This window comes from Drosophila suzukii, chromosome 3, assembly GCF_043229965.1.
Source record: "Drosophila suzukii chromosome 3, CBGP_Dsuzu_IsoJpt1.0, whole genome shotgun sequence".
Lineage (NCBI taxonomy): Eukaryota > Metazoa > Arthropoda > Insecta > Diptera > Drosophilidae > Drosophila > Drosophila suzukii.
The window spans coordinates 2,984,301-2,999,516 of record NC_092082.1 but is presented as its reverse complement, the minus strand read 5'-3'; the positions used below and the strand labels follow the sequence as shown (position 1 = coordinate 2,999,516).

The window sequence follows — 15,216 nt, the reverse complement described above, 5'->3', positions numbered from 1 at the left end:
ATTATTGCGCCAACAAAGACAGCTGCAACATCAGGCAGCGGTAAACGATGTTGCCAGCAGGCAGGCAGGCAGGCAACGGCACCAGCTGCATTTTCGGTATAATTTTCACTTTGGCCAAGAAACTTTTTCGCTGCCGCATTGAATTTGCAACCAGCTAGCAGGCAAGCAGCTAAAACCCGGCCAAAAGCAACAGCAACAAAGTTCATGAGTTGATTAGAAACTTTTTTAACCGCTCTTGCAGCTACATCCTTAACCCGCTGAAATCCTATAGCCATGCCCCTCAACCAGATCCTGCACTCGGATAAATTATTTTATGGCTTTTTAAGAGTGTAGTGCGCAGCTGTTCAAGGTTCTTTAAATAAAGAATTTAAAAAAAATGGTTTATCAATTTATTAAAAAAAAAATTTTTTGTTTTTATAGTTTCTACAAAATAATCTTTAGAAATGATAAACGAATGGTTTTACAATACATTATTTTACATTTATAGATATTTTCTTAAAGTATTTAAATAATATAAATTTAAAATAAGTTTTTTATTAGTAAAAAATCAGCATTATCACAATAAACAAACACAATATACAAACAAATTTTTAAAAACTTTTTTAATAACAAAATGTATTGTTATAACAACACTTAATTTAAAAATACATGTACAAACTTTTTATAAGGATTTTCTAAATATTATTTTTAGAAAGCAGATGTTTGAGAAATGTTGTGGTTTTTCTTTATCAAAATAACATTCTTTGTTTTACTTATCAATTTACTTTACAATTTATCTTAATTTCCTAGAGTGTATTGTTGCTAATGGCAGCTCGTGAGCTTGGCATATGCGAGGAGACCTCAATCCGTGGCTTGGGTTCCCAACTCCGCACTATATGCTATATATGGTATACCTTATACCAGTTGGTTGCCGGGGTTGCCGGCTTATCGCTTGGCTGCTTTGTCGCCGGGCACGGGCATAAACTATGCGAACATCAACTTTTTGTAATTAATTTTTAATGTGCGCAAAATGTTTGTGTAAACGAGTATGTTGTTGTTTGCAGAGCTCTGCCATATCAAGCGGATGTCGTTAGAACGGTTTATCAAGCGCTCTAAGAGGCGGATAAACGCGACACCGGTGCGGGGGTATACCATATACAATTTAAGTTTGTGCTTAGCTGGGGCAAATAATTGGATTTCGCTTGAAATTAGTGGGTGCGGGCCAAGACTTGCAGGCATCTAATTCTCCAAACGGAATTTCTTTGCACTAATTGCATATGACAATGCTGCATAACATCCATATACCAACCACCCACCTGACTACCCAAAAATAGACCCCCAAACACCCATTAAAACACCCACATAGTGTGAGAATGAGAGGAAAGAAGGAGCAGAACAGACCGCATGACGAGAATTGGCATTGCCAACTTGCAGCAATTTGCCAGAACAGAACCAGAAATTGATTTACCATCAACTGCAAGTCTTCCAGTTTCAGTGCACTAGGAGAAATGACGTACTTCTGATTTTTTATTTCAAAGAGAATCACCAAATTTAGAATTTAATGGGGACTATTTTAGTATAGAATAAAACAGACTGTTGTAATTTTGCTGTTTGGCAGAATATGCTTCATTGGTCTTTGGCCAAGTTGCGTTTTCTGCAGAGTTGGCATCATTGTTTTGGATTTGGCACTGTTTCATTGGAATTTAATGCTAAACCAGGATGATTCATTTTTCCTTAGGTAGTTTCAAAATACCCATAAAAATATCAGGACAGATTACTTTAAATCTTAAAGCATTTTACCAGAACAGACATCACTGACCAAGTTGCGATTTTTACTGAGTTGGCATCATTGTTAGCCCTGTAAGTTTGGCATTAGTGAGTGAGTTTCATAATTGGCATCATTGACAACCATTTGCTCAATTTTTATTCTAAATTCGGGTTATACATTTTCTTTTAGTGCACCCACCTCCTCGCTTACTCTTTACCCAACAAGCATCCATCCATCAGATAAACGTTTTGCTATCTGCAATCTGGGATTCGCATTCTGCCCTTTTTCCACTCCATCCACTCACGCTCTCTCCGCTGTTCTTCTGTTCCCGCACCCGGTAACATTTTTGCAGAGATTTGCGTTTCAATCACATCGAGGAGCTACCGGCCAACGCGTTCAGTGGTCTCGCCCAGCTGACGACGCTCTTCCTGAATGACAACGAGCTGGCTTACCTGCAGGATGGGGCTCTCAATGGACTCCCGGCGCTGAGGTTCCTCTATCTGAACAATAATCGGCTAAGCCGCTTACCGGCGGCCATCTTCCAGCGAATGCCGCGCCTGGAGGCGATGTAAGTGAACCCGCCTTAATTAAGGATCCCCTCGAGCAATCGCCTTACCCACAATCGTCCTTCTACGCTTTCAGTTTCCTGGAGAACAATGACATTTGGCAGCTGCCCGCCGGGCTCTTTGACAACTTGCCGCGCCTGAATCGCCTGTAAGTCGATGATGATTCCCCTTTTTTTTCGCGGTGCTGGGGGTTCCAGGGCCTGTCACTAACTTTTTGGGCTGTCCTTGTTCTTTTCCCCTTTCCAGGATCGTGTACAACAACAAGCTGACCCAACTGCCCGTGGATGGTTTTAATCGACTGAACAACTTGAAGCGCCTGCGACTGGATGGCAATGCCATCGATTGCAATTGTGGAGTCTATTCGCTCTGGCGCCGCTGGCACCTGGATGTCCAGCGCCAACTGGTGTCCATCTCGCTCACCTGCGCCTCTCCCCAGGTGCTCCAAAACCAAGGACTCTCCAGCCTGAGCGAGCATCACTTTAAGTGCGGTAAGTAAAAAATATATTATTGAATATATAAAAAGAAGTGATAAGTTGTAGGGGGTACTTAATCTAACAATAACTATTACAATAATATTATATACGATATTATACAATAGATGGTTTAAAAAGTAAAATAACAGACGATGTGTTATATAACTATTTTGTATAAAAATTTTGTATATTTAAGAAAGGGGTCTCAAACAGTAGTTGATTCTATACTTCTTTAAAAAAAATTGTATGGGGCTGACTGTTTAAAAACGCGAGCACGCCTCATACTTAAATAAATTTTCCATCAAATTGAGTTGAAAGAAATTTCACTAAAAGCCCCACACGATTGGAGGCATGATTTTTGATATCCGCCACAGATGCATTTTAATACCGAATTGATGGCCGCTCTGAATGGGATTACTTGCAGCGAAGCCGCAGTTCCTGGTGGCTCCCCAAGACGCCCAGGCCTTCGCCGGGGAGCAGGTGGAGTTGAGCTGCGAGGTCACCGGCCTGCCACGCCCCCAAATCACGTGGATGCACAACACCCAGGAGGTGGGCGGTGGGGGCGGTGGTGAGGAGGAGCAGCAGGCGAGGGCGGAGATCCTGCCCAGCGGCAGTCTGCTCATCCGCAGTGTGGAGGCCAGCGACATGGGCATCTATCAGTGCATTGCTCGCAATGAGATGGACGAACTGCGCTCCCAGCCTGTCCGCCTGGTAGTTAATGGCGGTGACCACCCACTCGATTCCCTCCCCGATGCCCGCAGCAATCAGGTGTGGGCGGATGCCGGAACAGCCACGCCATCGCCATCATCGCCATCGCCATCGCCACCGCACTTCACCCACCAGCCGCATGACCAAATTGTGGCCCTCCATGGCTCTGGACACGTGCTCCTCGATTGCGCCGCCTCTGGCTGGCCACAGCCGGACATACAATGGTTCGTCAATGGCCGCCAACTCTCGCAGTCGACACCCAGCCTCCAACTCCAGGCCAATGGCAGCCTCATCCTGCTGCAGCCCACCCAACTCTCGGCCGGCACGTATCGCTGCGAGGCTCGCAACTCTTTGGGCAGCGTCCAGGCCTCCGCCCGCATCGAGCTGAAGGGTGAGTAAATGTTCCAGAGATGCTGCACTTTGAGTGGGATATATATTTGGACCAAGGTACATGTTAAGAATTGGGGCCTAAATCAGTGGTCGTGGCCCAGGGGGTATAAAAAGTACTCTGCCGTTGGTCTGCCGCAGTTCTGCCTCACACGAACATTACACAACAGAGGTCTACAAATATTATAGGAAATATTTGAGGACTGACTGAGGAACTTAAGCCTACAATTAATATTTTACAGCAATGCTATGCTTTCTTATAATTGGTATTATGCGATAGAGATTTTAAAAGTACCTACGTGTATTTTTCCCCAATTTTCCAAAGGATTCATTCAATGTAAGCAAAAACGCGAATTCTTGAGATTTATGTGTTTAGGTTCACTTCCGAACATCCCGTTAAAAACTAATCTTTTTGCTTTAGGAATACTTCACAAATTAGGTAATAAGTCCAACATATCCCCCCAAATATGTACCTAAGTACTACCCATCACTGAGCACATCCAGTGTCCTTTTCCAATGGGGTCCCCATTAAGACCATCGTCCTGTGACAGCCACACAGTTGCACCCGGAATAAGAGTCACAACTGTCGCGTTTTACTCAATTTGCAGTCGATTTAATTTGTTTTCGTCTGGGAATGGGAAATGGCAATGATTCGGAGACCGGGGAGACTGCCATCGAGACTGACCAGGATACTGGCCACGCCAACTCAACTGATATTGGGGCATTGGGACTTTGCAGAGGAGTTGGCACCGGCGGAAAAAACCCCACTACGCCATGGGAAAATTGCGACAACTTTGACAGCAGGTGGTGTCGGTGATTGGATGGAACTTCATGTAGACAAATCAAATCACAAAAGTTTATATTTTTGCACTCGGGGAATTTTGCGATTTTTGGCGAAAAAATATAAAGCAATTTTGTTGATTCCTTTTTGAGAAAACATGCAATCCATTTGTTTAGCTGTTAAAAATTTGAATAAAATGTTATATTTTTCCAATTGAAAATAGGAATTTGCTCTGTAAGCTTAAAATATAAAAATAGGTAGTTATTTTAAATCCCAATTCATTTGTATTTAGAACCCTTGTGTTTTTGGTTTGAGTTGTTTTGATTATTTTGTAACCCATTATTTTTTGAAGTGCTGTGACGTTATGCGATAGTAAATAAATTGCTCTGGGTTTGATTGGCGCACATTAAGCGCTTTCGCTTCGTAGCTTTCTGCTCATTAAATAACCGAAGAAGTGTACCCGGCAGGAGGTTAACCTCGAAACAACTTGGCACTTGAGCTTTTTATGTTTTTCCATTCGTTATTGCCGTATTTCGAGCGTTTGTACGTGACTGTACTTTATGGCGCAATAGAAACGGCCAACGGGGACTGAAATATATACAGTATATATATATAACCCCGGGGGAATGGAGATCACAGACGGCCAAAAGTGCATCCACCGCCTTGAATGCAGCACAATGGTTCATTATAATTTGTGGTTGTCGGCACAAAATGAAGTGCGAAATTTATGCATTATTTTGCAGAATTAAGTGCAAAAATTATAAACTATTATGTGCGGCGAGGGCACGCACAAATTGCGAGCTGCGGTTTTGAAAATATGGTGAATGGGTGGTGCGCGGGAATGGGAATTAGGGGATCTCTAGTATCACGGAGATTTCGGGGACCACGGGGCGGATGAACTGTTTAAGCAGTCAGGCATGGCGCTTGGTCAGCATAATTAACCTCGCAAACGCATAAACAGACACGGGCAAACACTCGAGCAAACACAAACATTCGTATATAAATAAATATGGCGGCAGCGCTGAAAAGTATGCTGCGAGAATTTTGTATTGCATATTACGCATACGCCCCCAGGGCCTGGACGAAAGCACAGTGGGATACAAAACACATTAGGTGCTTAAAAAGTATATATAAAATATTAAAAATAATAATAAATATTTTAACCAAATTCTTAAATATTAAAAAATATTTGGCGATAATACAAATTGTTATTCTATTTAGAACTAAAATTTTGTTTTCAAAATAAAAATTTGTTATGAGAATAGTTGAAATAGTTTATTTTGTTTAAATTTCTAAACTTTATATAAACCTATGAATAATAAATTTAGAGTATTCTTAAAATTTGTTGTTTCCCCACTGCGAATTAATATTTATAAGCGTGTACAAGCAATCGTAAACCATTTCAAAGTAGTTTTTGGCGATTTTAGAAATAGTTGTTATGAATTCCCACTGCCCAGCGGTTAAAGCGGGTCAAGGGGTGAACTTTGGGGGTGGGCTTTTGGTGTTTTGGTGGTGCCGCGGCAACAAAAGACTCATAGAAACCAAACCGAAAACGCAGCCCCTGCTTTGGTCGCTTGTTGCTGCCATTTGGAGCAGTAAAATTGCTCGAAAATCACTCATTCGCCCCGTTGCACCGCTTGCCACTCTTGCAGAATTGCCCGAAATTTTAACGGCCCCGCAAAGCCAAACAATCAAACTGGGCAAGGCCTTTGTGCTGGAGTGCGACGCCGATGGCAATCCGCTGCCCACCATCGACTGGGAGTTCAATGGAGTCCTCCTGGCGGAAAATACCCCTGATTTGCAGCTGGAGAACGAGAACACCGAACTGGTGGTAAGCTCGGCCCGCCAGGAGCATGCCGGTGAGTAGGGAAAGTGATTTCCAAAACGGTTTACATTTAATTTCAATCCGAAACCTTGGACATTATCCTCTGGATTCCCCCTCTCTCATCTCTCAGGTGTCTATCGCTGCATTGCGCGCAACGAGAACGGGGAGACGAGCATGGAGGCCACCATCAAAGTGGAACGGTCGCAATCGCCGCCGCATCTCGCCATCGAGCCGACCAATTTGGCTGCCATTACGGGCACCACCATCGAGCTGCCCTGCCAGGCCGACCAGCCGGAGGACGGACTGCAGGTAAACTCACTTACCCGGATTGGCCACGGAATCGGAAACTTTTTATTTACCCGCCACTTGTTGACGTTCCCTTTTGGTCTCATTTTCCGCTCGGCCACCGGAAAAAATATCACCAAAATTGGTGGATAGCAATATCAGAAATCTCTGGCATATCAGCTTGAAAACTTACCATAATAACAATATAACTAAAAGTATGTAGTAGGTAGGATATACCGGATATACCACAACTTTTTTTGGAAAGATGTAGTTATCACAAGCCTCAGTTCTCACGCTTGTTCTTCTGCAAGTTTTCTTCTATATATATGCAATTCGGCAATCCGATGATTAATTCTAAAAAAAATCGTTGCATACTTTTATACAGCTTTATGATAGATTGCTTAATTTTTATTTAAATTACATTTTAAGGAATTAAAATATTACAAAAGTTTAATATGTTCTTTAAAAGTTCGTTATAATATATTTTTAAAAATTTAAATTTTTTCCTCTGCACCTCCTCAGATTTCTTGGCGTCACGATGGCCGACTCATTGATCCGAATGTGCAGCTGACGGAGAAATATCAAATAAGCGGCGCCGGCAGTCTCTTCGTCAAGAATGTGACCATCCCAGATGGCGGGCGGTACGAGTGCCAGCTGAAGAACCAGTTTGGCCGCGTTTCCGCCTCCGCGCTGGTTACCATCAGGTGAGCAAACGGAAGATCCCGAATCAAAATCAAATAGCTCAACTTTGAGCACCCACCGCAACTTTAATTGCGCTGTCGGCGGTGTGAAGGGCGGATTGCATAAAACTCCATTAAAATCAAAGGGAAAACTTTTGCTCAAAGGCGAAAGAACTGGGGGAAAGCTGGGAAAGAAAAGGCCTCTGCCAGCAGAGGACGCACTTAAAATGCGTTTAAGTGCGCGGTAAAGTTGCTTAATTAATTGAAAAATAGTTGAGCCGCAGAAAAACTGAACATTAACTTAACGACGCTAAGGGAGATGCTGGGAAATTGGTGGGATATATTTTATGATCGTTATAGGCAACATTCCTTTTAATTAAAGTTCCTTAAATAAATTGAAAATAACAAAATAAGATATTAAAAGTAACAAATATATTTTAAATTATATAACTTGCTAAATACATTATTAATATTTTGTATAACACGTTTACTGGCCATTTGCATATATAAATTAGATTTATACATTAATTCTTATCATTGTAATCTATTTATAATGAGTTAAAGTTTGTTACAACAATGTAACCAAAATGTTTTAGATTGTGGCTGGCATATTTGGGATCTGCCAGCCTCAAATGATTTTTTAATCCTTGCGGAGCTCCACTGAACTAAATTGCTTGGAAACCACTCCCGCAAAACTATGAAAAGAACATAAAACCATAAAATAAAGCTGCTAGCTAAACTGCTGCACAGTGGTTGGAAATCCAGGGAAACACAGGCGAAATTCTGGGAAAATTCAGGGGGAAAGCCAAGGGAGATATGAACCTCTCCACCATCGAGAATAAACATCAAACTCCGACTGCCTGTTATCAGAAGCAGTTAACAGCTGCACAAACTTGCTAATCCTCTCCAGTTGCCAAGGCACCAGCCACCAAGCACCAAGCTCCACTGTGTTGTCAGCTAAACTGCAAATAAAATATGCACCAAGGCTCCACCGAGAACATCAAAAGGCGGCGGAGGAAAGCACAAAAGTTGTCGCCGCTTTCTGTTGCCAGTTGCCACTTTTCAGTTACCAGCTTTCTGTTGCCAGTTGCCAAACTGAAAAACGTGCTAAGCCCGGAAAAGCTACGTGCCACACTCACACCTACATGCGAATTCGGTTCGGGGAAAATGGCAAAAGACACAGGCAGTGAAAATTCCTCACTGAGGCAACCGCACAAGTTATCCAAATTGCCCAAATTGAAATTGAGTTGACAAGTTGCTGGCTGCAACAAGAAATAGAAATGTTACACACTAAGGGAAATATAGATATTTAGATAAGGAATTAAGAAAAAAATTCAATTATAAGTAAAAAAAACAATCAATTAATATTCGTATATTATTTATTGAAGGTATAATTAACTTATAAATAAAATTATTATTATTAAATTATAAAATTTTGAGACTTTCAAGCTGTTTAGTTATTATATAAAAATTTAGAAAAAGTGTTCTAGAATGTAAAGATATGTCATATTTAAGAACATTTTTCTCAGTGTGCCTTGTACAAATTTCTTCCATTCAATTGATTTTCACACAAATATTTTATAAACTAAAAGGTAATTTTCTGAAAATTCCCACCTAATTTAAAATGCTAAGAGTATTAAGCAGAGAAACTAGAGTTTGAAAAATTAAATACATTTATTATTGTATTAGTCTTGACCTACTCATATAAAACTTAGGTTCGGAAAAACTTGATGTCTGTTTTGATACAATTTTTGTTTAGAGGAAATACCTTATAAATATTTTACTGCTTAGAAGCTAAATCAGTGGAGCATTTCTTAAATGCAAAAAAACCTTTCAGTCAGTTAATAAAAAGATTTAGATTTTTTTCTTAAGGTGCATCGAAACTAGAACTTGCACCCAATCTTGTACCTCAAATTTTACTCTCCTTTTGCGGCCTTAGAAGTTTTCAAATTGTTTGTTCCGAAAAAAAGCGACACGATGTGAATTTATTGAGCAAGTGGTCTTCGCATCCATCCGCCACAGGCCGTAAATCAATTTGAGGTGGCGGTAGAAAAGGTTCTGGGCGGGGGTACGAACTTGGCCATTAACCGCCGACTGGCGAAGTGGAGACCAATGATGGCCCACAAAAGAACCGCTTACACAGCCATTTTCCCGATGCATAATGCAGCAGAAAAGCAGTGGGATAATGGTGGAAATCTGGGGATTTCCATGTGTGTGGGTTGCAAGGAGCATTTAGTGCCGGTGACGACGGAAGCCGAATCGGCTTACAGTTCTGCGCCGGCAGCATTAGAAACTTTACTCATTACGCCGGGAAAACCCAGTCGCCAGACCGCAACAAAGCAGCGGGGTTGGAAAATTATAAAGAAAAAATCTGCGCAAAAAAAATAAAAGGAGAGGGTGTGAGAAAGCAGCGCGCCAAAAGTTAAAAACTATGTTGGAAGAAGGCGGCATTCGGGGGAATCCCCAAACCCCAACCTCCATAAAGAGTGAGCGAAAACCGCTGAAAGACCCCGGCGAAACCGCTGCAACAAAAATAACAAAAACACACAGAAACCCGCCTAAGTTGTGGGTAATGCTGGGCGTAAAACAAAAGCTTATCCTGTTACTGCCGGCTCCTTATGGAGGTGGAGCCACTGCCACTGCTACTGCTCCTGTGATCCTGCTGCTGGCAAAAAGGCTAACCACGGAAATACATTGCCGTACGCCGCAGCATGTGGCAAAAAGAGAGAGTGAGCCGGAAGTCGGGGCGGTATCCACGAAAAAACTTTACACCAAATTAGGCAACTGAAAGTGGTGACATCAGGGATACCCTTACTACAAAATATATTTTATTTATATTTTAAACTACATTTGTTTTATAGAAAACAATTCACTAGTGCTCACAGTACCTTCATATTCTGAACTGTTCTTTAGATAAAACCTTTAAAATAAAATATTGTTAAAGGATTTTTAAAATCGATTTTAATATAAAGACCTCAACACAATATAAATTTTAAATAGACAGATAGATAGACAGCTATATATATATTAATTGGTAGATAGATAGATGCTTGTAACAAATGGCTTAAAAATAGTTGAAAATAGTGTTTTAATCTATTTTTGGTACTGCGCAATTCTACAAATTACGGGGTAAGTTAAAGCAAGGACCATATTAAGACAAATATTTGAAAGAACTTTTAGAAAAATATTACATTTCGAAATAATAATAAAAAATAATTTCCCCAATTTATAATCACGTTAAGGTTTTCTTTAAGTACTCTATAATGTTTTGCACAATGACTTGCTCTTTCTTTTTGAAGTGCCTACTCCTTAGAAAACCATTATCTGCTAAAATAATTGCAAGAGCGATTCCCAAACTTTCTGAAAAATTATCAATGACCAAAATACCGTGGGCAATAGTCAGCTGTAGAACAACGGACGTCCCGTCGAGTCGCCCGAAAAACAAAAATAAAAGTACAAGGCAAAAGGGCAGCCGCAGAATGGCAGCGTGGAAATATGTAGTCCTTGGCTCCGCAGTATCCACTGCCTGAAGGCGGAGGACCACGACCACGACCACGACTTACCAGGAGCAGAAGGACCAAGAGCAGACCCAGTGGCAACTGATAGTGCCAGACTACTGGTGCAACAGGGTGTATTATGGTCGTTAAGTTATTACCTACAACGTCGTCCCGCCGCACAATGCCAAAGTTTACACAGGCGAAAGTTTCCTAAAGGAGCATTCCTTGGCAGCAGAATGCACGGCATGAATTGTTGTTAATGCTGGGCCCACTCACCCAATCCTCCCGCCATTCAGAGCCCCAAGTTGAAAAGCAAAAAGCAAAGCGGGTATTTTTTCTTCTTTTTTTTTATCTTTTTGCAAAAGAATTCAGCATAATTTTATGTAGGGAAGAAAGCGCAGAAAATGGGGAAATAGACTGGCTGGCATTTTTATTAGACAACGCGGCCATTTGGGCGACTCCTGGCACTGGCATTATGGTAATTAAAATGTGCAAATTCCCTAAGATATCTTGATTGTTTCAGCGCTTTGTGTTCTTTACGGAGGTGTCAACTTGTGGCTCAGGGCATTTAATAAAGATTAATCAAAAATTAATTCGCAAGTTTGTAGAGTAATATACTTTAGGTGCCCAAAAGGACACCACTATTCGTGGACACCAAAAGTTATCTTTATTACTTAATGAAAGGGTCTTTAAATTTTACCTTTAGCACTGCATAGAGAAGACTTTTCATTTTGCTAATAACAATGAATCGGGGTTACCAATTTCAGTCCTATATCAATTTATCTATCTGTTTAGAACGAAAGGTATCCTTATCACATCATAAAGAGGTCTCTAAACTGTACTTTCTTAACCATTTTACGGCTTAGCTGTTTTTGTAGTTTGACAAAACTAGGTATCGGGGTCACCAATTTGCATACTTTGTTGATCTCAGTTTCTGCTTAAAACGATTTGGGGTCACCAAAATATGGGTATCCATATTCTACCTTTAACAAGTCAGAAAAGAATCTTTCACCTTATAAAAGCGAAATATTGCAGTCACCATTTTTTATTTATCTAACTTAATTATTTTAACTAATTTTTTGACCGTTTTTTGTTTTTCCCCTTTAGAAACAATTTGGATTTGGCTCCAGGAGATCGTTATGTGCGCATTGCCTTCGAAGAGGCCGCCAAAGAAATTGACCTGGCCATTAACAACACCCTGGACATGCTCTTCTCCAACCGATCCGACAAAGCTCCCCCCAACTATGGTGAACTACTGCGGGTTTTCCGCTTTCCCACTGGCCAGGCCAGGCAATTGGCGCGTGCTGCAGAGATCTACGAAAGAACTTTGGTTAATATCCGGAAACACGTGCAGGAAGGAGATAATCTGACCATGAAGAGCGAGGAGTACGAGTTCAGGGATCTGCTGTCCAGGGAGCATCTGCATCTGGTGGCGGAGCTTTCCGGATGCATGGAGCACCGTGAGATGCCCAACTGTACGGATATGTGCTTCCATTCGCGTTACCGTAGTATCGATGGCACCTGCAACAATCTACAACATCCTACCTGGGGTGCCTCACTCACCGCCTTCCGGAGATTGGCGCCACCCATTTACGAGAATGGTTTCAGCATGCCTGTGGGCTGGACCAAGGGAATGTTGTATTCCGGCCATGCGAAGCCCAGTGCAAGATTGGTTTCCACTTCCTTAGTGGCCACCAAAGAAATCACACCGGACGCCAGGATCACCCACATGGTGATGCAGTGGGGACAGTTCCTCGATCACGATCTGGATCATGCCATACCATCGGTGAGTTCGGAGAGCTGGGATGGCATCGATTGCAAGAAGAGCTGCGAGATGGCTCCTCCCTGCTATCCCATCGAGGTGCCACCGAATGATCCGCGAGTCCGGAATCGCCGTTGCATCGATGTGGTGCGATCCAGTGCCATCTGTGGATCCGGCATGACCTCCCTCTTCTTCGACAGCGTTCAGCATCGCGAGCAGATCAATCAGCTCACCTCGTATATAGACGCATCCCAGGTCTATGGTTACAGTACTCCGTTTGCCCAGGAACTGAGGAATCTTACGGCCCAGGAGGGTCTACTCCGGGTGGGGGTTCACTTCCCTAGACAGAAGGACATGCTGCCCTTTGCCGCCCCGCAGGATGGCATGGATTGCAGGAGGAATCTCGATGAGAACACCATGAGTTGCTTCGTTTCCGGAGATATCCGAGTGAATGAACAGGTGGGTCTGCTGGCCATGCACACCATTTGGATGAGGGAGCATAACAGGATAGCCAGGAAGCTAAAGGAAATCAATTCCCATTGGGATGGTGATACTCTATACCAGGAATCGCGAAAGATAGTGGGCGCCCAGATGCAGCACATCACCTTCAAGCAGTGGTTGCCCCTGATCATTGGTGAAAGTGGCATGGCGATGATGGGCGAGTACAAGGGCTATGATCCTCAAGTGAATCCCAGTATAGCCAATGAGTTTGCCACGGCAGCTCTGCGATTTGGACACACCATCATCAATCCCATACTCCACCGCTTGAATGAGACCTTCCAGCCAATTCCCCAGGGTCACCTGCTCCTCCACAAGGCCTTCTTTGCCCCCTGGCGTTTGGCCTACGAGGGTGGTGTGGATCCCCTGATGAGGGGCTTTCTGGCCGTACCCGCCAAGTTGAAGACCCCCGATCAGAACCTCAATACGGAGCTCACCGAGAAGCTATTCCAAACTGCCCATGCCGTGGCCCTGGATCTGGCTGCCATTAATATCCAGAGGGGCAGGGATCACGGAATGCCTGGCTATAATGTCTATAGGAAGTTGTGTAATCTCACAGTGGCCCAGGACTTCGAGGACCTGGCTGGGGAGATAAGTAACGCTGAGATACGCCAGAAGATGAAGGATCTGTATGGGCATCCGGATAACGTGGACGTTTGGCTGGGCGGCATCCTGGAGGATCAGGTGGAGGGTGGCAAGGTGGGTCCGCTCTTCCAGTGCCTCCTGGTGGAACAATTTAAGCGCCTTCGCGATGGCGATCGCTTGTACTACGAGAATCCCGGAGTGTTCTCACCCCAGCAGTTAGTCCAAATCAAGCAGGCCAACTTTGGTCGAGTGCTCTGCGATGTGGGTGATAACTTCGACGAGGTCACCGAGAATGTCTTTATTCTGGCCAAGCACCAGGGTGGCTACAAGAAGTGCGAGGATATAGCTGGCATCAATCTCTACCTCTGGCAGGAATGTGGCCGGTGCGGTAATAGTCAACCCGCCATCTTCGATTCCTATATACCCCAAACCTACACCAAGAGGAGTAGCCGGCAGAAGAGAGATCTCCGACGAGCAGATGACGAGGTGACCACCGCCGAGAGCTATGACAGTCCACTGGAGTCCCTCTATGATGTGAATGAGGAGAGGGTTAGCGGGCTGGAGGAGCTGATTGGCAGCTTCCAGAAGGAACTGAAGAAGCTGCACAAGAAACTGCGAAAAGTGGAGGAATCCTGCAATGCCGTTGACTCCGAACCGGTGGCTCAGGTGGTGCAATTGGCGCCAGCAGCAGCACCACCGGCCCAAGTGATCTCCAAGCCCAAGAGGAGCCACTGCGTCGACGACAAGGGCACCACGCGGCTGAACAACGAGGTCTGGTCGCCGGATGTGTGCACCAAGTGCAACTGCTTCCACGGCCAAGTGAACTGCCTAAGGGAGCGATGTGGCGAGGTCAGCTGTCCGCCGGGAGTGGATCCACTCACGCCTCCCGAGGCCTGCTGCCCCCACTGCCCCCCGCTGGTCAAGTGAAGAATCAGCCGAAGAATTACGCATATCGATGTACACGTTTATCCGTAGTAGCCACACTCACTCTAATCAAAACCGAAAAAAAAAACAAAAAAACACACCGGCAATTGCGCAATGAGCATGTTTAATTGACAATTAACTAACAATGTACTGCTACACATGTAATAAAATAAAGCACATTAATATTCCATAAAAATATATGTCCTTTTGAATTTATTTGAAATGTCTTGGAAACTTTGGAACGATACTTTACAGTCCCGTTGAAATTGGAAAGAAAAACTTTTTAAAATCAAGGACTATTTACTTTAACAGATACATTTTAAAATTGCATTAGTATAAAAATTCATATAGATTTAAAATTAGTTATTGAAATTATTGATATGTTGTTTCATAAACTTTATATATATTTTTTCTTTTATCTCTTTATTTACTTAAAATATAGATTACCAATTCATTATCATACAACCTATGAAGAAAAAGAAAAACTTTATAAAAGTA

At 43.0% G+C, this 15,216-nt stretch overlaps 1 protein-coding gene across 2 annotated transcripts in view; it reads left to right on the top strand.

The window, feature by feature from the left end:
• Positions 1-14,916, top strand: part of Pxn (Peroxidasin) — a 34,765-nt gene extending 19,849 nt beyond the window's left edge. For both annotated transcript variants that reach the window (XM_017079003.4, XM_036815162.3), the window contains exons 3-10: positions 2,100-2,315; positions 2,390-2,461; positions 2,560-2,801; positions 3,211-3,885; positions 6,315-6,521; positions 6,618-6,796; positions 7,295-7,476; positions 12,057-14,916. In XM_017079003.4, coding sequence (XP_016934492.2) covers positions 2,100-2,315; positions 2,390-2,461; positions 2,560-2,801; positions 3,211-3,885; positions 6,315-6,521; positions 6,618-6,796; positions 7,295-7,476; positions 12,057-14,721 — 4,438 coding nt within the window. In that variant the 3' untranslated portion in view covers positions 14,722-14,916. The remainder of the gene's footprint in view (positions 1-2,099; positions 2,316-2,389; positions 2,462-2,559; positions 2,802-3,210; positions 3,886-6,314; positions 6,522-6,617; positions 6,797-7,294; positions 7,477-12,056) is intronic.
• The last annotated feature ends 300 nt before the right edge of the window (positions 14,917-15,216 follow it).